At 35.7% G+C, this 24,348-nt stretch overlaps 1 protein-coding gene across 1 annotated transcript in view; it reads right to left on the bottom strand.

Moving 5' to 3' along the window:
* The window catches only part of FBXL17 (F-box and leucine rich repeat protein 17), a 310,952-nt gene that overhangs the window by 194,758 nt on the left and 91,846 nt on the right, over positions 1-24,348 (bottom strand). The window contains exons 5-6 of the mRNA XM_084503911.1: positions 22,646-22,753; positions 10,335-10,465 (exon numbers count right to left, since the gene is read on the bottom strand). Coding sequence (XP_084360037.1) covers positions 10,335-10,465; positions 22,646-22,753 — 239 coding nt within the window. The remainder of the gene's footprint in view (positions 1-10,334; positions 10,466-22,645; positions 22,754-24,348) is intronic.

Below are 24,348 nucleotides of genomic sequence, written 5' to 3' on the forward strand. Positions count from 1 at the left end.
TTAGAAGATGGTTATGCACCTTTCAGGTGGTATTTATAATGGATATACTGACAAACTCTAAGAAATATAGTCACAGCAGTAAATCATTATGACAGTCATCCCTTTTCTCTCTTTTTTTTTTTTCACATACTGTGTCTGTTCTGATTGCCTGGTGAATTGTTGGTTGTATCCTCAGAATGCAGCAGTAACTGCAATAAGGACTACATCTTCTCTTCTGAGCATCAGTAAGTTGGATTTTTTATTTTTCCCGTACTACTCAAATTATACCACTGCAAATATTTTGCCTGTAGAAAATAAAATATATATAAAGTCTATCAGTTTTCATGATGCACTAAGGACTCAGATTTATAACACACTGTCAATTCTGTGCCTTCAGGGAATATTGCACTTTCTTAATTTCTGTAAGGAATGTCATATAGAAAATAGTCAAGCCACATTTGTGTCAAGTCTGCCATTTCTCATTATTAACAATCAAGTCTAAGCAGTTTCTCCCCTGGCTTAACACATGTATACCTATCTTCCAAAACTTTTTATATGCCACAATTCATAAAATTGTTTAGGCTGATGTTAAGTCTCTTGCACAAAATTAATAACTAATTACAGGAGGTATTTATCATCTCAAGTTTCTTGCATGAAAATTGTCAGACTTAATCACCCTCCTCATATTTTCACTATTTACAGAGCTTCATTTATCATACACTTCAGTAGTGTGAACACAGAGGACTATTTCCCCCACTTCTCATGTACATAAAGAAAAATAAAATGGTGGCAAATCATGACAATAGCTTGAAATTTTTACTCCTTATGATAACATTCATTTCCACCAGACAAGTTATAGGCAGAAGAAGAACTGGCAGGCTAAAAACAAATTTGCAGTTATGCTCAAATAAGCAAATGCATTTTAACTTTTATAATTTCTTAAACTTAACAGACAGTATGAGAATGATTGTAATCAAATGTTTGTAAGAAGTCTTTTCTTTGATAGCAATACCAAGGGACCTGTTCTCAGAAGTTGTTTTAAAGTGTGTTCAGGGATTTTAACTAGAAGCTGAGAGGAGTGCAAACCTTCACAAGCACTGTGATTTTGGGGTTATTGCTGAGATGTGTGTTGAACCATGCCCCAAATTGTTTTCAAGCCATTTGCAGACTGGATTGAAAAGTAACACAACATTTAAAGCAAGGTTATACAGAATGGCACAAATGTGTGGCCACTGCTAACTTTAGTGGGAATTTCATCTTGCATTACTGAACATAGCCCGATGCCATTATCACAAAGTATTGCATAATGCAGGCTAAAACTAAATTATGCAAGATAATACCTTGCTGTAATAAGGCATGAGTGGTAACTCACATGTTTACCAATGGAAAGACTGCAGCATCAACATTATCTTAATGCTGTGATGAAATATTAGAGTATCTGCCTGGATAATCATAGTAAAAAGCATCATGCAACTTCATATTTTACTTGATTAGGAACCCTGACCTCTGGCAACTTTTTACTAGTTGTGCAAGGAAAACCACTGCTCTGGGTGCGGGTGCCCTGCTGCCGGCAGGGGGCTGCTGCTTGTGGCGAGGCCGGGGCTGCCCTGTGAGGACACAGCCAGTTCCAGTGGCCTCACCGCAGGGCACAGCTGGGCGCCTCTGTTTCCACAGAATGCATTTAAGAAAGGTCAAAAACAACCAAAACTAGCACCAGTTGAAGAGAGGTGGTGGGAAAAGAGAGGCACAAACAGCAGCATGAACACCAAGGCCAGGGAAGGAGGAGGTGGCAGTGCTCCACTGCACAGTACTCACACCACAGCCTGTGGAGGAGCCCACATCAGAGCAGATGGATGCTCTAAATGTGGCCCTTGTCTCCACATGAGCAGAGGAGATGTTGACCACACCAGAAAAAGGAAGATTTTACCATCTTCCTCACTATCCCCCGGCACTCCTCAGGGTAGTAGAGGAGTAAGGAGCAAATGAACAAAACTTAGCCTGAGAAATAGGCAGCAAAGGTTTTGTTTAAATTTTTGCCTTTTTGTTTCTCGCTATGTGATTTTAATTAGCAATACATTCAGTTTATTTTTCCTAAGTCCATGCTGTTTTGCCCTCAATAGCAAACACAGGTGATCTCCCTGTCTTTACCTCAGCCCATGAGCCTTTCAATTCTATTTCTTTCCTATATTTCTCCTCCAGTCCTGTTGAGGAGGGAGACTCACTGAGCAGGTGAGTGGCTGTTAGAAAAGGCTAATCTACCACAAAAATGAAACTGCAATTATTTACAGCAGAACAAAATAGTAGAGATAGCTGATCAGACACAGTTTTATTTTTAGTTTTTCATACATTTTGGTTAAAGAAACCACAATAAGCATTTTAGCAGAGTCGTATCAGGTATTATGTCAGTATAGAAAAACTCATAAAAGTCAATGCTTTTGGACATTATTCAAGTGAAAGCCACTGTAAGATACCTAAACTGAGGTGATCACAGAAGACAGGGAATATGAGCAAGTCCATTCTTTGCTGTCATCTGTCAATTATATCTAAAACAAGCAGCAGAAAAAAAGCAATATAACAAGTGAAAGACAACTTTTTCTTAGATATGTTCATGTATTCCTGGTAAATGTTTTAGTGGTTCCCCTTGGGCAGAGTTCTGGGACTTGATGCCACAACAAACTCCTTCTACTTAACCACTCCACTACTGAAAAATATTGATCTTAAAATAGGAGTATCTATTTAAAGATACAAACTTTGATATGTGTTTGGTTTACTAAACTACTTGGTTTAATTGGAATGCCCTCCATTTTTATCAGATTATACAAATAGGGAAAATGAGGGAAAATGGATAATCAATATTTCTTCTAATACTTACACCAATTAGAATGAAGTTTTAAAGGCAACCTACCTACGTTATGGTTAGAAAATGGTAATATATCTCAATATCTTTACTGACTAAATCCGCAAAAAATATATATTTTTTTCAAAATGCTATTTTCTTTAATACTGTATTTTCAAATTCACCTGTTCAGATGAAATGTTTGCCCTCTGTAAAAACAATAATAATGTCTTCCACACAGTACTTTCTCTGACTTCTTTGGTTATGGCTTTCATACCGATTTACCAAGGCATCAGTAAAAGGGCAAAAGAGGTTTTCTCAACTTCTACTGTCTTGCCAAAGCAAGATTAAAACAGAAAGTTTAGCTGCCTCTATGGTGTACCTCAAAACCAAAGTATCTGAAGTTGCACTTCTAGAGCCTTGCTTACTATTGCTTATAGATGGGTTAAATTGGCAGAAATTAGATTTTTTTATTTAAATTTCAGTACAGCATTGCGACGGCACAGCAGGGCTAACAATGTAATAATGGCAAGGAGTTACTAAGATGTAACATAGTGCATATGTGCTGCACTGAAGTGCTAAAAGGTTACCTTCCAAAATTCGAGAAAGTATCATATTTTAATATTAAAATAAGTATTAGATGAAAAGATAATATTTAATTCAAAATTTAAGTTCACTGGTTTTAAAATACTAAGTTGTCTTTAATAAATGCACATGCTATTTAAACACAAAACCAAGAAATCTGTTTCTAAGGTTAATACCAATGCAGAACGTATACAGCGAGATAATGGAACTCATCTCAGAAAAACATTTTTAAAATGTTAAGATCTCTGCCCATACAGAGTGCAACATTAAAAAAGTTTTTAGTCTTTTCAGTAATTTATTAATTAGTATTATCTTTATTAGACTCACAGTATAACAGATGGAGTGCCACAAGAACTAAAAAACGAAGATTGATTTTAATTGCACCTTTGTATGTTTTCAAGCAGGTCTTTAACTTTAGTTCTAGTATTTGTTTTCAATTGTTATTTCAAGAGCAGAAACTTCTGCATAAGCAGCTTCCATATTTATGAGTGAGGAGTAATTATGGATTCGTGAAAGATCCTTCTTGGCTTTGTGATTTCACATCCCAACGTGGGACTGATAAACCTACTTATAGATTCCACATGTAAATCTTAAAATATTGGGGGTCCAACTTTTATATCCTTGGATATCAATAGCAAGGTTGTCACTGATTTTCCTGGTTTACGATTAGACTGTCATTGTACAACTAACTCCAGATTAATGTAACACCCAGAGATGTTGGCTTTAAATGTTGTGCAGCAGTTACGAATAGAACAGAACAGAATAGAATAGTTCTGTTGGAAGGGACCTTCAAAGATCTAATCCAACTCCAACTGAGGAGGTAAGAGAGTGAGTACTGAGAAAAAAAAAAAAAAATCCTTGCAGCCCCCAAGAGCAGTGCAGAAGAAAGGCAGCAGCAGTTCCCCTGCGGGCTGTGCAGGGAGAGGCCCCTGGTGGAGCAGGCTGTCCCCCTGCAGCCCGTGGGTCCCACATGGAGCAGATCTCCACGCTGCAGCCCCCCCATGGGTGGAGGAGCCCCCAGTGGAGCAGGTGGAGGTGGCCATGGGCTGTGGCCCATGGAGAGGAGTCCACACAGAAGCAGGCTGTCTGGTGGGAACTGAAGATGGTGGGGGACCCATACTGGAGCAGTCTGTCCCTGAAGGACCACACTCCATGGAAATGATCCATGCTGAAGCTGTTCTGGAAAGAGTCTATCCTGTGCGAGGGACTCCACAATGGAGCAGGAAGCAGTAGCAGTGGTGAAGCATAATGAACTGACCGCAGCCTCTGTTCACCATCCTCCTGGGAATGAAGGGGGAAGGATGTAGAAAAGGGGGGAATGAAGGGGTTAAAGTGGAGCTGGGAAGATGGGGAGTGTGGGGATGGTGTGTTTAGGTGACTTTTTTTCTTATTTTTCCTCACTATTCTACTCTATCTTTAATTGGCAATAAATTAAATTATAAATTAACATTTCCCAGGTTGAGTCTGTTTTGCCCATAACAGTAATTGTTGGGTGATCTCCCTGCCTTTATCTGGACTCATAGGCATTTCATCTTATTTCTTCCCCTTGACCTGTTGAGGAAGGAGAATGAGAGAGCAGCTGGGTGGGCACCTGGCAGCCAGGAAAGTTTAACCCAGCACAACAGATTGATCACAAAGGATTTTTTCACACACATTTTTCATAATCGCCAATGAAAAAAAAAATTAAAAAAAAATCAGAATTTAAAGTAGGAAATTCACCTAAGTATGCTGATCATCTTTCTTTGTTCAACTTCAATACTGTATTTTGAAATCTGAAAAACCTGACAGTAAGCCTCAAGGCATTTTACAAAACACTTATATAAAGGGAAACAAGTTTTCTTATAAGTAAATAAAAAGTATGACATTCAAAAGAATAAATTATCTTAAAAATTAAATTCCTTGGTGGCACAGTTTATAACTTTTTTGGAGTAGAAGTTTTTAATTTACCTGGCTATAAACACCTGATAAATATGCAACGAATCATCTTTCAGATAACACTTAAAAGATTAAATGAAATTAGAATTAAGAAATGCTAGTGTTCACTTACAATGATTTATGGCACATATCATGCGATATAAAAGTATAGTTACTTTTCTGGAAGGTTCTTCTTTACCCCCAAGTCAAGGTTATACAAAATGATGGGAATAAGTATCAGTGCTCCTGAAGCATGTTTCCATTTCAGTCAGATCAAAAATAATGAACACTAACATGCAGTATTAGCATTTGTAGTCACCACACATTAAAACATATTTTTCTTGTGCAAAAAAAATAGTCAAGCAAAAAACTTTATACACTTGTGGTTTAAATTTATTTTTGTTAAAATAATTTCCACATCAAACATGAGGAGACTTACACTTTCAGGACTTTTTAGATTTTGTTTTCACTGAAAAATATTTCTATTTACTAAACCTGCATTTCGTAAAAAAATATACTGCAAAGACTGAGCTACTACTCAGTCTTATTACTAATGAGTAAATAATATTATTACAATGTTCACCTCTGCTAATTTTGTTGAAATGTTGAGGTATCCACATACACCAGCAATTTTGAGACAAACTTAGTAAGTGATCACCTGCTCAGACCATCTTCAGCATTTTGTCCTCTACCCACCACACATCCAGATCAGACCAGATGCTCCCAAGTCTTTTTATGCCTTCATCAATTCATGTGAACACATGTAGGCAGTCAACACAAAATTTTTAAACACTTCTGTAGCACAAAGAAGACAATGTTAGTAATTTACTCTGCTAAGTAACAGTGTAGAAATCCCCATATGCTCTCTGCCAAGAAATACGATACGCAGTTCTGAGAAACTGATTCTGTTTTAGTGACCCAGCTGAAGAAAGCAGATGGAGACTCTTCAAAGAAGAAAATGTTCATTTTTCCTGACTATGCTTCTGTACACACACTTTAATTTCCAGGCTTATGTCCCAGCTGCCAAACATTTACTATTTTTTCTCTGAATTTCCTTACTACTAAACTTGTCAGAAGACTACTTCTGAGTTCCTACACTTTGGACTCTAAACAGAAACCTCACCAACCAGTCTTAACTAGTATAGGGAGGCTGTACCATTATACCATTTACTCTGGTTTATCTACAGCAATATTTCACGGAAGCAACACAGAAGAGGACAGCAGATTTCACAGAATTGTTATAATAAGAGCAAATCTAGGACATCTGTATTCAAAACTCATGGAGGTGCACATAATACCTTCCTCAACATCATTAATTAGCAGTCTATTAGCAGTAAATAATGTTACTACAAGCTCACCAACAAACATTACTTGCCGCAGATACTGTATATCTGCCTCCAAGTCACAACCATTACTCTCATTAACCTACAGATGTTCCACAGATCTCCCCATCTGCTAACAAGTAACCTGTACTAAGAGTGTGATGAGTTACATGAGAAAATACATCTCTATTGAGACATTATTGTAATAACATTTAGTAGGACCTACAGAGGAAGGACCAAAGCTCTTGAATGGCTGGGAAATTGCTGTTCTGTGACTGCAAAATCTGTAATTAATATTGCTATGCAGGCAGAACCTCATCCTGTATGACTGGCAGTGCTACAGCACCAAGAAGTCTCACTACAGCTCTGGGTAAAGTTCCTTACCTTAATTATGAAGAAAAAAAATAAATCTGCAATGTTCTCTGTATCATGAGGTTTATTAGAAAAAATATAAATACAATAATGGGCTGGTATGCATCTTCAGTACAAATATTACTGCAGAAGAGTTCTAGTAAGAATGATGACTTAAGCAAGCAGAAAGTCTCTAAAGATTTCAGTTACTGCATAGTTTTGTTTTTTTTTTTTTTTTTTTTGTCTGTTTCCTGGAGAATTAACTAATATAGAAGTTGTAGTGAATTGCAACTTGTAGTCCACAGTGATGAAATTCACACACCCCCACAAAAGATTAAGTGATGTTTGCTCTATGATCACTTACGAATACAATACAAATCAGGTATTTCCGAAACCACGAGAAAATCATATACCCCAAAAAAATTTGCCACAAAAAATTTGCCACAACAACACCCTGTGGCCTTTATTCTTGATTTCACTGGAATTGATAGTACAAATAAAATAGCCATTAAGATAACTTCAAATTGTTAAGTTTATTTAAAATCAAGCCTCAGAGGAATCATCAAGCACCGAGATCTCACTCTTACTCCCTTCTAGTACAAAGACCTGAAGACTGGTCTCTCGCATAATAAAAGAATTTTCAAGTTTGGGGTTTGTTCATATTTGAAAGAAGTAGCAGAAATATTGCTATAATGTATAATTAGTATATATAGCATATTTTATATATATATATATATATATATACTCTGTATATTCTATATATACCTTATTATATGTATTTATATATTTAGTATACAAAACTTTTGAGGAAGCTATAATAATTACCAGAGAAATCATTATGTTAGATTACTCCAATCGGACATTTTGAAATCTCTAAATCTCAACTTTTAGGACATTTTTTTTTTTTTACAAGTCATTACAGGAGAGCCATTTTCTTTACATTTTAAAATATATGCCAAGACTACCTCAACTGAACAGATTTTTTGCTTTAGGTAAAAAGAAACTATTTTCTAATTGCCCTGTAAATGTTCTGGGGCCACAGCCTTGCTTACAAAAAGAATTTTTATGGATTTCTGGAAACAATAAAAAAATCTAAAATACAGTTTTAAAATCAGTGATTTACTTCTACTGTAAAATCTACCAATGTTCTGCTACTTTTAAGAGAGAATTCATAGATAATAGCTACACAGGTATTTATGAGAACTTTCTGATATTCTTTCAGTCAGAATTCTGCACAAAGGAATGAAAGAAAATAGTTTTCCATGGCTTTGAAGAAAAATAAACAACAACAACAACAAAAAAACACAGGATAAAACAATAATAACAATAATAATAAAACCAACAACCCTCTGTCAGGCTACAGAGAACCAATTTGTCTTACTAAGTTTGTAAAAAATAAAAGACCTATTTACTTGGATCTCATAAATGAGCAGACTTGATAATGTGCAGGTGAAAAATAGAAAACTAATTCTATTCTCTTTTCAATTCCATGAATCAGGTAAATCTTAGATTGGTATTATCTCATTTGTGTTGGATACAATGATGAATAAAAAGTTTACTCAAAGGTATCAAGATGTAGAATCTCCTTTGATATCCCCTCTGAGTAGGGGCCATGGCCTACCATTAAATGAAAAACAAAAACATGAAATTCACTTTGCCTTAAATCATAAAGAAACTAATTAAGTTTAAACTAACTTAGATTTTTATCTTGTAAGCATCTGAATAGTCCTGTGAATTTCTGAATGATCACTCATATCCTCAAAGTAAGTATGCTCATAATACTCTTGAACTGGTGTCTACATTGATTAAATGTAGCCCAGTGGTTATATTACATTCCTTTTATATAGTTTTCAGCATCTTTTAATTCATCGCTTGTAGGGAGCAAGGGAAATGACTTCATATAGTTAAAACTAGCATTTGGAGCTTCATCTCACTTTTAAAATGGGAAAAATACTTGAATTGCGAAATGACTGCATAATATTTAATGAAGGCATTCATTATTTCTAAATTCTCTCTGTTCACTTTTAGCTAGAAGTTAATTTAAATCACTGAATTTACATTTTTAGCCAAGTTTTAGTTACCAGCCACATCTTGAAAAAGTATTGACAGATATGATCAGAAATAATCAAAACTGAAAGAACTTCTGAGATAAAAGCCAATTATCTATAAGTTTACAACAGCAGATTTTTCTGCACTGCTGGAAATGATTTCATTTTCTTGTTAAGCTTCTTAATTCTAATTATACTTTATATGAAGCTTTAGAGTTATATACATAGAGATATAAATGTAAAATGTAAAAGATACATTTCTTACTCTAGCTCAATACTCATCTCAAGAACAGCTTGAAAAGCATCAGTTTGGATGATATTTAGCAGATTCTCCTTGTCAAAATGTTCATGCAGAAAGGTTTACTTTTAACTAATTAAAATATTAAAAGCAACTGTCTACAATTTACATTTTTCATCTTAGGATTTTTTTTTGAATTATTCTAAAATTTTCCAATACAGTAGCCTTTTCCTGCAAATAAGGCCATATAGCCAGAAAGAGCTAAGTACTTTAAAGTGAAGTAAGGGTCTGACCTATCTCCCACCCCCCAAAACAAACAAAAAAAAAAACCACAAAACACAACAGTCTTAGAAGCTAAAAGGAGCTGCAGTAAATATTCAATGGTACTTCATATTCAACACATTTCTATATTAATATTTTTAGAACATTCTCTTTTCATTAAAGTCTAAGCTTATTGACACTTTAGTACATTCTTAAAGAATTGAAAGAGAACACGTTAAAAAAGTCAGGAAGAAACAGTCATTCAAATAATTCTTTCCTGTTCACCTTAAGGCAGGGTATACTGGTCAAAAGTAAAAGCTTATGCTAATACCCCAGTTATTCTTTCAGTCTCATTCAGCTTTATTTGCCAAAAGATGAAGGACTTTATGCTTTTTAAACAAACATGAATTCGACTACTTAACCCTCAAGCTGTTTATTTTTCCCTACACAGACATTTCCTTAAGAATGCTTCACTGTTCAGATGTATTTAAATCTATTTAAATGTTGCCCACACACAGGATTCATAGCAAATGTACATTTCAATAACATATGATAAAGACCACATTCTCATACAGCAAACAACCAAGTGCTGTCACTCAATTTTAAGTAAACTTCTCTAAATATACAAGTATACTATAAAATAGGTTTAGACGATCTATCTACACCAAACAAGAACAACTCAAAAAAGTTGTTTGATTTTATTGACGTCCTCCAACCCCCAAGCCATGAGGAATTATTATCAACTAATACAACTGGTTGATTTTGCTTTATACTGGTTTTAGATGCTATAATGAAGTTACCTGTCATTAATGATCCAGTTCAGACAGAGATTGAGGGAATTAAGGTTTTTGCATCTCTTTACTATTTCCATCACGGTTTCATTATCCAGTTCTGTGATATGACGTAGATCCAAGCTGGAAAGATTTCTTAGCTATTGAGACAAATATGATAGAAAGAAATAATCTGAAACTTATTTGCATACATAACTGTTATAAAAACTTTTAAAACTTTTGGAATCATGTATAATATGTACAAGCTAGTCAAGAAAGATGAAACTAATGTATTTCCCACAAATAAAAGGAATGATATAGGAGATAATATAATGCAATTTAAGCCATCTGAAATCTATACTCAAATTTGGAATTCAGGCAGGCTCTCAGTCACTCCATAACACCAAGAATCTCTCGTGCATGGTCCAATCCATACGCAATAGAGGCCTAGGCCTTCCTCATTTTAACTATATAGAGTGTAAGATGCCAAGGTGGCATACCAATTCACTTAATTATAAGAAAAAAAGGTCAGAGAAGAAAGACAAGACTGCACATTCATGCTCATATACTCAAACGCATGTGATTAAAGATTTTAGAGTCTACGGCTTTCAAACTGCATAAATATCACAAGCTCCTGGGAAAATATAGCATTTCTACTGTAGTCTTACCTGTACAGCCATCAATAATAACTTTGATATTCCAAGTAACAAAATTTGGAGTTGCAGAACAGGATGATTTAAGATTTATGTGCTGATTAACCTGATTTATTACTATTGTTAATCATTATAATCTCCTTCAAAAGCAAACAAAACCCTCTTACTACTTTTATGAGCTATGGATTCATAGAAGGAAATTTATAATGATTTCTGCAGCATCCTCAAACAATGGATCAGTTTAATCATAATAACCTCCAAGTGGTGTTTGCTTTTTAAGCTCTCTGAAATAATCTCTGTTATACTCTGGAAAAAAATAATTGCATTAGGTAATACTGACACTTAATTAAATTTACCTTCCCTGTAAGAGAGAGAAAATAATCCTATTCAGTGATTTAAGTCACTAAGGAGTTGATTAAATAAAAGCGTACAACTGAGATCATGTAACCAGTCCACTTCAGTAGTTAATTATTAAGTCAATGTATTAAAGGAAAAAAAAAAAAAAAGGAAAAGAAAAAGAAAAAAGATGACTTTGAATGTAGGTAGTCTTCCACATAAACTGGTGTTCTGGTGTTTTGTTCCAGAACGTTTGAACATTCTTCAATCTAAAAGTTGAAGAAAAAATACATATTGCTTCTAATAATTCTGCCGAACAACCATAAAATTACGCAACCTGACCTCTGAGAGATAATTGAAGGGTATTTCTTGAGGAAATAAGAGAAGAGTATTCCTATTACTAAAATGTAGCAATGAGTTTGTCGTTGTAATCCCACTGCACTTCTATTTCTTATTGGCTGATAAGGAAAGAAGCAAATGGCTGATAATGTGTTGGTAGAACGAACAGATCTTGCAGCCTCTGTATTTCGTACATTCTGCTCTAACAGGAATTTTGGAAGACTTATCTAAGAACCGTAGAATCACAGAATTGTTAAGGTTCGAAAAGGCCTCCAAGATCATCTGGTCCAAGCCTTACCACCAATATTACCTGCTAAACCATGTCCCTAAGTACCATATCCAACCCTTCTATAAACACCCCCAGGGAGGGTGACTCCACCACCTCCCGAGGCAACCCGTTCCAACGTCTAACCACCATTTCTGAGAAGAAATGTCTCCTCATTTCCAACCTAAGCCTCCCCTGGCACAACTTGAGGCTATGCACCCTAGTCCTACCGCTAGTTATTTGCAAGAAGAGACTCACCCCCAGCTCCCTACACCTTCCTTTCAGGTAGTTGTAGAGAGCAGTAAGTTCTCCCCTGAGCCTCCTCTTCTCCAGACTAAACAACCCCAGCTCCCTCAGCTGCTCCTCACAGGACTTGCTTTCCAAGCCCTTCACCAGGTTTGTAGCTATTCTCTGGACATGCTCCAAGGCCTTGATGTCCTTCTTGTAGCGAGGGGCCCAAAGCTGAACACAGTACTCAAGGTGCGGCCTCACTGAAGCAGTGTACAGGGGGACTATCGCCTCCCTGCTCCTGCAGACTACACTATTCCCAATACAAACCAGGATGCCATTGGCCTTCTTGGCCAATACTGCTGGCTCATGTTCAGGTGGTCAACCAACACCCTCAGACCCTTCTCCTCTGCACAGCTTTCCAACCACTCTGCCCCAAGCCTGTAGCACTACATGGGTTTGTTGTGGCCAAAGTGCAGGACTCATCACTTAGCCACATTGAACCTCATCCCATTAGCCTCTTTCCTAACCTGCCCAGGTCCCTCTGCAGGACCTTCCTACCCTCTGTCAGATCAATTTGCCCCCAGCTTGGTGTCATCTGCAAATTTACTGAGGGTGCACTCAATCTTCTGTGCACCCCAAAAAAAGCTCACAACCAACCCTCATTTTTCCATATGTTACAAGAAGAAGGGAATGTTTAGAGCAACTTTCCTCACCTTTCCAAAGCTATTCATATTAGATAATTCAGCCTTTGTACCATGTTGCCAATGACATGGTCAATGCCTATGACACACTGAAGCCCTATGTGCAGTTCTAATAATGTGAATTAATGATTCCTTTCTAAAATGTGCTTCCTGAAATGCAGAAATCATTCTATTACTACTGTTTTCAAATAAACTGCGTGGACAAACTCTGAAAGATCATCACAATTGTGTTTCATATATCAGCAGCAATATGTAGAAGATTTCTCCACTTAAGATGTGGGATCTATAAATATCAACATATTGGAATAGCTTGTTTCTGCTTTCCCAATGTGTTTTTGCACAAAATGTATTAGGACCAACTATCCCAATTCCAAGGAAGCCAAGAGTTCTAAAGAATAATGTTATGTGTATATCTCTGCAGCAAAACAACTTTGATAAAGACTGATTTGTAAGATTCCTGCAATGATGAAATGTTCAATATGTTCCCATGTTATTAATTTCCGTATTATCTATGTTTATGTTGCTTCAAGATGATTTAATGCCTTATCCCCTATTTATAAAATGGAGAAACATGGCACAAATACATTGATTATTATCACATTTACAGTTTGTTATGGAAATGGGAATCAAAGTCAAACCTACTAAACACTGGTCCACCGAAGTAACTATATAACAATTTACATGGGGCAACAGATTTTTCACCCTAGGAAATAAATGTAACAGACAATTGAACAATGCATATGCTGTATGGCATTAAAAAATATTTACCAGGAGTCCTCAAAGAAAAGTTGAGAATCTTGCCTTTGAGAAAAACAGCACTCTTAACTAAAATATGACTTATTTCAGACAACGTAATTCTTACCCAGCTTAGGTAATGACAAATGCAATAAAAAGAATTCATCGGTAGACTCAAAAACTACATTGAAATCCAAGTACTAGTCAGTGACCAAATTATTAGGGTTTCACAAGTAGATTTTAGCTTTCACTGTCACAGGAGAATGATCATTCCCTCACTGTTTTTTACTTTCACATTAATGATGGTCTACCATTATATTCAATATACAGTAACTCAACCATCACTTGCCTATTTTACCATCACATTCATTCATTAAAAAAAATCTACCTCACACTTGACCTACTTGGTAAGTTAATTCTACTTTTTAATAGGCACAATATACTCAATCCAGTAAACCTTAGCAGATCTTGCTAAGGTTTTCAGCAGCAAATTTGCTATCTTAGTAGTACAAAGAGACTGTTTCAGGTGGATACAAAGTCTTCAGGTATAAGTTGTCAACCTCACTATTGCCATTTCAGATGAGTTTTCAAGGGTTTTCAAGGGGCGCAGAACAGGACACACACTCCCTTAAGCACTGGACCTCCTGAAGTGATTTGGCACTGATCACGACAGGTGAAGAGAATACTCCTGGACTTACTTAAATCACAGGTACCAACATCCAATCGCCAGTCAGGCAATTGTTGTATATATTCACCTGACTTGTTTAAACAACAACAACAGAAACAAAGGTGTGTGGTGAGGATACTTTAATTCCAAATACCCTATATTATATTTTATCTGAAAAGCTATTTGTAAGGGATCAATGCTACAGTGCCAAATTCTTTACAGCTTTATAAACAATTAGCAAGAACAATTACATAAGCTTTATATAATACCTCTAACCCTCACATCTAAAATTAGTTTGATATAAAAAAAATAAAAAATAACCTCTCTGAAGCAGACATTTGGACAGCAGGGACATTGGAATCTTGCATGCATAAATCTTGAGATTAATACTTTTATTATACTTTTATAAAATACTTTTATTCAGCATTTTTCCATGGAAAAAGATATTCTTTTAATTGAATAGTCAGTCTTAGGGCACCAGGATGAATAAAGGCTTTTTTTTTCCTTTTTTTTTTTCTTTCCCCTCAATCATGCAGCAATACCATTTTCTCATGCAATTTTAGGGCCATTATTTACAAATATTCACACTCTTCTCCAACTCTTAATTCTATACCTCTACAAAGAATGCTCAGCATGAGGAAAATTTAAGCTTCACTCCAGCACACAAAACCTTTTGCCTGAAAAATGAATATTCATTGTGACAATAAAACAGACAACACAAATAACAGACAGAAGCCTTAAAAATGTGAAATGAAAAAATAAAGTGAAAGAATTAACAGAAAAGAGGAAGAGTTACACAAACTGTTTGCTACACATATACACAGCCATACTGAAATTACTGAATATTGACTCAGGAAAAACTGTGTGCTAAAATTGAATAAGGTAGCATAATAGCATTTAAATTTCAGAAGGAGTCTAGTTAGACAAATGTGATTAGGAGGGAACAGGATGTTGGCTCCCTCCTCTCAGTCGCACTAATTGCAAAGAATTGACAGCCCAGTACGTAAAGGTTTTATGAGGAGACTGCCCATGAAAATTTATAGAAAGGAAATTATTGAATGACAAATGCAAAAGAATAACTTATATGACAAAATGGTTTGGGGCAAAGGAAATTTCAAAAACAGAGCTTCAGTTGTTTTAAAAAGACATTCTTTAAAAAAACAAACAAACAAACAAACAACTTTTGCTTTTAAGAAATACAACACTACTTATGGGTCACATATCTTAAATTACAAAGGTGCTTTTCTACAACACTTTTGCTGGTTGGATTAATTGAAATTTTATGGAAGTCAATGTACTTAAAAGACTCAGAGGTTATCATACCATTTCTGTGCTAGAATGCTTGTTCATAATACTCAAGTCTTGATTACTGGAATTAATATATGTGGAATCAAGAAACTAAAGCATTTGAAAACTATTAGGGGGAGAGAGAGAATGCCTGATTTGAGACCAGGAAAGTTTAGGATCAAGTTCTGGATTGTAAAAATTACAGTTACCATTTGGATCACAGGTAGTTTTCCACAGAGGGTGCTATCAACTGTTGTATTTAGCTGTAAGGACCTGCAAATATAATGAGATTTTAAATCCCCCTCCCCCACACACACACTCCTTCTCCCAATTCCTGTGCATATAATACTTCCTTAAAAGTAAAATAATTCATATAAGATCAATCTAAAGCCAAATTATTTCTGAAGGAAAGTGCTTATAAGGACTTAATGAACTTTAAATTCACATCTTTTGCTAATTAAGCTTAATTTTCTTGACTCTCTCTGTGTATATATGCCTTCGGGGAATAAAGTGCTCTCTGATTTAAGCCCTCCAAAGGAAATGTATGATTACAAAAAAATAAAAAATAGCAACCAGAAAAAGAATGTAAATCATATTCTTTTTACTATTATGGCAATGGAATCTATAAACTATTTTTTAAAAAGGCACATACATTAATTTTGAGTTAAGAGTAAACTGAAGTAACTGATACATATTTTTGTGATATAATATGTTTGTGAAATATTAATCATACATGGTTAAAAAAATTGGAAAATGATTGAAGAGGTACAGAAGATACTATATTCCCATAGACTGATTTAATGTTCTGCACATTCAAAACACTTAACTTCATTTCTTAAAGTTAAACATTGCAGAACATTGAGCTTAAATAAGGAATGCTTAAATAAGAAATAAATGTTCCAAAACTGTGTTAGAAGAACAACAGTTTAATTTTATCACTTACATAAGACAAAAAAAGAACTTTGTTCTGAAGACTGTATGCATTTGTAAAAAAAATAAATAAAATATAAGTCTAAGGAAAAAAATTGAATTTACAATACACATTAATTAAGGAAATATATTTATTCATTATATTCCTTGGTTTTGTCATGTAGCACAAGAGGAAAATGAAAGACATTTTTATTCAAGTTGATACATCTTTGAAGCTAATATTTTTTTTTTTTTTTAACTTTTTCATGCATACTTTTACAAGTTATGCTACACAATAAATATCCCACTTTCCTTTCTACAGGTAAGGCCCACTGTAAAACAGCCAAAAAGTGCTACTTGCATGCACATTTAAACTGCTTATATATTACCTGAGATACAAGAGTTATAATCTATAAATTGGAAACAATAATTGCTGTTAAATTTCATTATCATTGAATCATAATTTACTCTCTATGGTTTTTGCTTTCACGTACTTCTAACAAACACCTTTTGATTTGGAAACTTTCACATACCATAGAGCACTGGAACCCTTTCAGTCATGCCTTTTCTGCAATGGCTTTTCTACCTAATTGCAATACTGCAGTCAAGTGCAAGTATCAAATTCTTAAAAATGGTGAAAAGAATCTCTTAGGAGGGACACAGCGAATACAATTTTGCTCAACAAATCTTATGAAATATAGTTTGCTATGTAAATAAAAGTTGTTTTTAAAAAAACAACTGTTTTCTCCAGACCTAGCCAAAGTAAAAAAAAAAAAAAAAAAGACAAAACCAAAAACAACAACAAAAAAACAACCCTCGTGTTCTTGTTTAGGAGGCAAGATGATTTTAAGATTAGAAGGTATGCTGAAATATTGCCATAAAAAGGCAGTGTACTTCATGGAAAAATAAATCAGTAATTGAAGTAAGGGACCATACAATACTTCAGTTTAGAAAATATTTGCAAAATCAGTCTAGCCATCAGTCTACATTACCATTATAAATCTGTCAAGTGTATAACATCTGCACTGAATAACTCATAAATATAAATCTGAACTCTATAAATCTGAGCTCTATAAATCTGAACCTTGATCAACGTCATACAGGCCACCAGCTCAGTAATGGTGACTTGGTGCAGTTGGTCATGACCCTCAGGTAACAGTTATGAGATGAAGAAGGAATGCAGGTAACTTTATCTGACAGATTATAACTGATTAGAAAAATAATTGTCTAATGAGGATTCACACTTATGTAGATGAAGATGTCTATAACAAGTTTTATCCAAACACAGTCCTTCAGAAGTCCGAGGTGTAGAAGCGTAAATGTAAGTATACTGCCACAAAGCAATTACTCCAGCATACACATAAGGGCAGGAACCCATGGAAATGGCTTAGAAATAAAATTACATCTCATTATTTCTCAACAAAGTTGAGAAACGTTGGTCTAATTTTCAGCTGTTTTGTGACACTTCCATGCATTATAACTACAAAACAATAAAACATTCTAGGTCATCAGAAAAAAAGATTGTTTTCAACTGCAACTCCAACAGTCTGAATTGCATATACATATACTCCCTGCCTTCCTTCTTCTCTCTCCCTCTCTGTGTGATGGAAACACATGCTGTATTTCTCCACCTGCCCAAAAATCATTATTTATTTTAGGTGTGTTTTTTGTAGTTTGTAAAAACTTCAAAGAAAAGTTAATTCACTAGAGTGATAACACATTTTTGTTCAAAAATCAATTACGATTTTTTTAATATTGCAATGTTCAGGACCAAAAATAATGAAAATAAACACTGAATGTTTCTTTTCTAAATCATAGAACATTTTCGCTACCATACCACACAATGAGCCCTGTGATTCAGCAGCACTGTAATGCAGAATTTTCAAGTGCCAGTATTTTTAAAGAGAAGCTAACATTACCAGAGGGAAAATGCAGTAATAATAAACCACTCCATTTTTATACATCTGCCAGCCTCAAAGCCCTTTTACAACAGAGGCCAGTGCTGTTATCTCCACTTTGCATGCAGGAAGCAGAAGGACAGACGGTACTTGCTCTGCTCAGCCTCGCAGGACACACTTACATGCCATGGAGAACTAAGAGCAGATTCCACATCCTCTTAGAACACGGGATTGGTATCATTACTAACCAGTTATGAACTGAACACAAAACTGGCCATAAGAAATACATGATGTTTGAAACAAAAAAAATGATGTCATTAACAGGTGAACTCTGGAAAAGACAGATGCAGCAGTTTAAGATATAGTTATTGCTCCACAAATATTTGTTATCACTCTCTGATGGAGGTTATTTCCTCCAAATAAGAATTGTAGAAACAGAACACTTGCCTGTGCCAGATACTTCAGTTCAATTCAGTGGTTTAGTTAAGACTGCTTGCTGTACTATGAGGGAAGTAACACACCTGTCAGAGGAGCATGGAAACAACTACTGAAGTCACTGTAGGAAGACATGAACCAGGTATCACTTCTCAATAGCTTCAGAATTAGGAAGCTGGAATTCTCATAGTAATTTTGCTATTGCATGTATCCATACTGAAGATGTCAGCTTAAAGTAGCAGCAAACATATTGCCCCACCCACACCAAAAAAAACCCACACACATTGCCACTGTGCACAGGAAGTCACTTGTATGTAAAATAAATGTATAGCAAACCATACAGAAGACATCACACCAGAGAAGGCATGACATATTACCCGTGAAAAGTGAAGTAGAAGAAATAATAAGACATAATTCAAGCTCCTCCTTGAATATGCTTCAACTTTCAACCCAGGAAAAATTCTAGTTATATTACACTCCAGGAGCAAGACAGCACAAACTCCTTTAACCTGCAAAATACATTTACTCAAAAACATCAGGCGTTTCAGAATCACTGCTTTAAATCCAATAAAATCTTGCAGTGAGCAATGACACGCTTTTTGCCAGCAATGTTCCACTTGAAAATACTGTTTGTTTCTAGTGCTATTACAATTTACTCGGACATTATTTGATCAACCTAAAAAATTCTAAGATACATTAAAAAAAAAAAAAAAAAAGGCCTTTGGACAGCATACTACAGAATCTTGAAAAGTAAGATAAATAAAGGAAAAAGTACTTGATATAATTAGCACATTCACATGAATGCTACAAGTAAAAAAAAGAACTCCCCAATTGAGGAGGCAAACACAAACTCCACAGTCATTTCTGAGAATTTAAGGAGAAGAAATCACTGTCTTAGCAATATTGGTCTACAAAAAGTTTGTATATATAAGATCTGAGAGAAGGAAACATGAATTACAAAGTTTCATGCCCCACCGAAAAGCACATGTACCAACTGCTCATCCCATCTGACTTTTTCTAAGTTTGTGATAAAACTGCCTGACAGAGATTTTCTGAAGGACTGTGTACATCAGGATTTCTAATAATTACTGTTAAACCATAATGAAAATCATAAATATTAATACGAAAAATTAAGATCTTGACTTTTCTTAACTTCAACCAAATAAATGGGATTATGAAGTCACATCATTAAAGAACAAGATATAACAAAGATCCATTAAATACTCGGTAACTCTAGGTCCAAACAATTCAGTATCTGAAGAATGCACCAGAAAAGTGATGTATGTAGGAACATCCAAGAAAATCTTGGTTTTCAGAACCTATGTCAGACTTGTAAATTATCTACCTCCTGTATTTATGTTGTGTATATAAATAAAACCTACAGTGAATTATTTAGGACATGAAAATAATTGTATTATTTCTCTCTCCCATAGATATATGAGCCTTTTACATATCATCTCAATATTCACTAAAGACCTTCCAAACTGTATCCTTTGACGTGCCATAAGTTTACCATGCAAATTAATTTTTCTGCTGTATTTCTTTTTGCGTGTTTTCTGAAATGTTTTCAGTTCTTCTGTATCTTTAGCTACTGAGCTGCCCTAAACTGATGAAAATATTTTACAGATATGCTAAACGATTCGGTTCAACAATAAGAGGAACAGCAAAAAAATATAATCTCTTCAGCCACATTCCACTTTCATTTAATATGCTCTACACTTAGTACAATGAAGATCTCTAATCCTCATTGGGTTAAAGCAATGGCATGAAGTTCAACAAAAGTAAATGCTGCATTCTGCACCTAGGATGGAACAATGCCAGACACAGGCACAGACTGGGAGATGAATGGCTGGAGAGCAGCTCAGCAGAAAGAGACCTGTGGATGCTGGTGACAGCAGGCTTAGCATGGCCAGCATCATGCCCTGGCAGCCATGAGGGCAAATCACACTGTGGGGTGCATTAAACGCAGCCAGTCAAAAGTGGTGATGCTCCCATTACATTTAGTGTTGGTCTGGCCTCACCTTGAATATTGCATGCAGGTCTGGGCTCCACAATATGTAAAGGACATAAGGTACGATAATCTGTCCAGAAGAGGGCAACAAAGCCAGCAAAAGGGCTGGCATAGGAGGCTGGCCTATGAGGTGAGGCTGAGGACACCTGGGTTGTCCAGTTTGGATAAAAGGAGGTCCAGGTGGCAACTTCTTGGACCTCTGCAACTTCCTGAGGAGGGGAAGCAGAGAGGGAGGTGCAGGCCTCTGCTCCTCATTGACAGGACTCACGGGAGTGGCATAAAGCTGCGCCAGGAATAGTTCAAATTGGACAATAGGAAAAATTTATTTCCCCTGAGGGTGATCAAACACCGGAGCAGGTGGTTGATGCCCCACAGCTGTCAGTTTTCAAGAAGTATCTGGACAATGGCCTCATTGACGTGCTTTAACTTTTGGTTAGTCCCGAAGTGGTCAGGCAGTTTGACTCAATGATCTTTGAAGGTCTGAACCCTTCTGCTCTGTTCTATTCTATTTTATTTTATTCCAGTCAGGTCAAGTTAATTCAATTCGATGTTTACTGGATTTTGGTCATATTCAATTCCTATTTCTACAGTCACCTTTACCAGTGTCATTTTCCCTGTTTTATATTTTATTTTTTTAATCCTAATATATAGTCCTAGCTTTAAATACTATCTTATCTATGCCAGATGCATTTTCCTCTGTTCTCCCTGGTGTTTGCATGATCTCTCAATTTACTTTCAGATGTGAATTTTAACTAATATGCTGTTTGTTCACTTCATCCACGTAATTCATTTTACTGAGCACTTCTATTAATTTCCACAGGTCCATACAAGGAAGTTCTCCCACATATCACTCCTCATATGTAGAAGAAAAGGAAATAAAATGTAATTGTCACACTATATATAAAGTTATAATAGAGATATGGATATATATACAAAATGTATGTGCATACTGTTGCAGTAAGGGGCATATCTAAATCTTTCACACTAGGAATTTTGAACTTCCAATTACAAATTTTTTTTTATTGTGTTTGTGTCATGGTTTTCACTGAAATAGAATTAATTTTCTTTGTAGAGGCTTACACAATACAGTGTTGATGAAAATAATGCTGATAACACAGTGATGATTTAGTTGTTGCAGAGCAGTGCTTGCACAGAGCCAAGGGCATTTCAGTTTATGGTGCTGCCTCACCAGCGAGGAGGCTGGGGGTGCACCAGGAGGAGACACAGCCAGGACAGTTGGCCCAAGTTGGCCAGAGGGATGTCCCATCCCCTACTCTGTCAAGCTCAGCTGGGAAAGAAGGAAGAAGAGGGGTCGTTCAGAGGGATGGTGTTTGTCTTCCAAAGAAAGCATTCTGCATGATGAGCCCTGCTTTTCTGGGAGTGGCTGAACAGCTGCCTGCTGATGGGAAGCAGTGAATAGATTCCTGGTTCTGCTTTGCTCGTGCACACAACTTTTGCTTCACCTTGTGAACTGTCTTTATTTCAGTCCATGGGTTCCTGGACTTTCACCTTCCTGGTCGTCTCCCCCATCACACCTGGGGAGAGTGAGCAAGCAGCTGTGTGGCACTTGGCTGCCTGCTGGGGCTACACCACAACACTTTGCAATAAAGTCTAGTGTAACTAGGTATTTTAAAGCCATTTGACTGTACAGTATTATTAAGAAAAAGTGCCATCCCTGGAATATGTGTTTCTACAGTTTAACACGGGGAAGTCTAAACATCTGTTCAAATAATGCAAAGTTCATTTATCTTGTAATGTTTCTATCTGTGACAGTGTCATTTGTCACATGTATAAACTTATCTTGGTTGTCATACCTATTGTTTGGCAACAGTCAGAAACACTAATGACAAGTTAAAAGTTGCTATGATACTTACATTGGTGAGGTGAATGACTCCTTTAGATGTAACAGAGCAGCCCATAAAACCAACATACTGCAGCTCAGGACAATGTTCAGCAAATGCTTTCACTGACTGATCTGTCACCTACAAAAAAAAGATACACATGTAGCAGTTGAACAGGTGATAAGAGCATATGCATAATACAGTCTATTTTCACTGTAACTATGGAAAGATGCTCGTTAATTGTTTCTGTGATAACAGATAATTACTGTTGTCATTACTATTATTTATTTTAAGAGTTGTAGAGAAAACATCTGATATGCACACACATCTATAGATGTGTATGGAGAAGGATCATGGAAAAGGGGAATCATATTCTTGGAGAAGGAGGACAAATAGAAGAAGAAAGAATGATGTCAACTGAAATTCAGATATTCTTGTCAGTCTGTTAATATGCAGATAACCCAATATCCACTATTCACATAAATTATACACAAACATTGAAACACTAACAAATTTCATTTTGCTACCCTACAGAATCATGCTGTGCATGCTATGCATCACTGACTCTGCATAGAATGTGAATTCATATCCAAAGTTTATAACCCTTTTCTCGGCATTTTTACTAAAAGAAAGCTGTTAATAGTTATTAACTAAAAATATAATACTGCATTTGTGTTCCACATCAGACTGGCATCTCATGGCAATATATCATTCCATGTCGGTTATCAGTTGAATGACAATGTTACCACCTAGTTTGTTAATGAGATTTATATGTATTTCTACAACTTTTTTTTTTTTTTTTTTGTAATTGTGTCTAATAAGATTTAATAACTGTGAAACACTAACTATTGAACCAATGTAATGTTTTGTAGGTAGACTCAAAAGAACAACAGTTTGTGAACTTTGTGAAGAAGGTAAAATTGTTCTGGATACACTTAAGACATCTGCATATCTTTCTTTTTTTCAACAAGTTTTTTTTGTTTGTTTGTTTTTCTTTTCTGAGCAGTATATATTCCCAGTGAAAACAACAGAAATGCAAATTCTATATTCTGATTTTGTGATAAAACCTGTACTTTCCTGCCAAACTGCACAGGAATGTCTCACTGTATATGGAATCATAAGTCCTGAATACCTGAGGGCATTCTGGGTGTGCAAGAACATTGTCTTGTTATCACAGAACTCAGAAGCAAAACAAATTTTGAAATATCTAGTCCACCACTGAGCCTCAGGTGAATACATACATAGGAACAATATTCCTGCTGTGCTATATATCACCTTTATCCACAGCTCCAAATTGCCTGACTAGTTTGTCACTTAACTGCATGCTGGCAGCTTATGGTGACTTGGTGAGACTCTGGCAAGGCAAATTTTGAAAAGATAGCCCAGAGATAAAGGAGACCACCAACAAGATTATAGGTACAACACCACATTTAAACTGCACCGATCTGGGGTTATTGGATGTGATTTATATAGGTCCAATGCAGTTTCTCAGAGCAATGATTTCTTAAGGACTAAAGATTTTTTCTAGTTGCGCATCTTCCAACTATAGATACAAGGCAAGTCTTTGGAGGGGTGTGTATTTAGAAACCACTAAAGCTGAAAATAGGCCAAAAGGAAGAGAAAAAGGGCCAGATACATCCAAACAACTGCAGACTGGGCAGTGGCCATGTATTTTCTTCATAAACCGACGTCTAATGTCTACTGATATCACTCTAAAAAACAGTGTAGTAAGAAAT

The sequence above is a fragment of the Aythya ferina genome, assembly GCF_964211825.1.
Source record: "Aythya ferina genome assembly, chromosome: Z".
Lineage (NCBI taxonomy): Eukaryota > Metazoa > Chordata > Aves > Anseriformes > Anatidae > Aythya > Aythya ferina.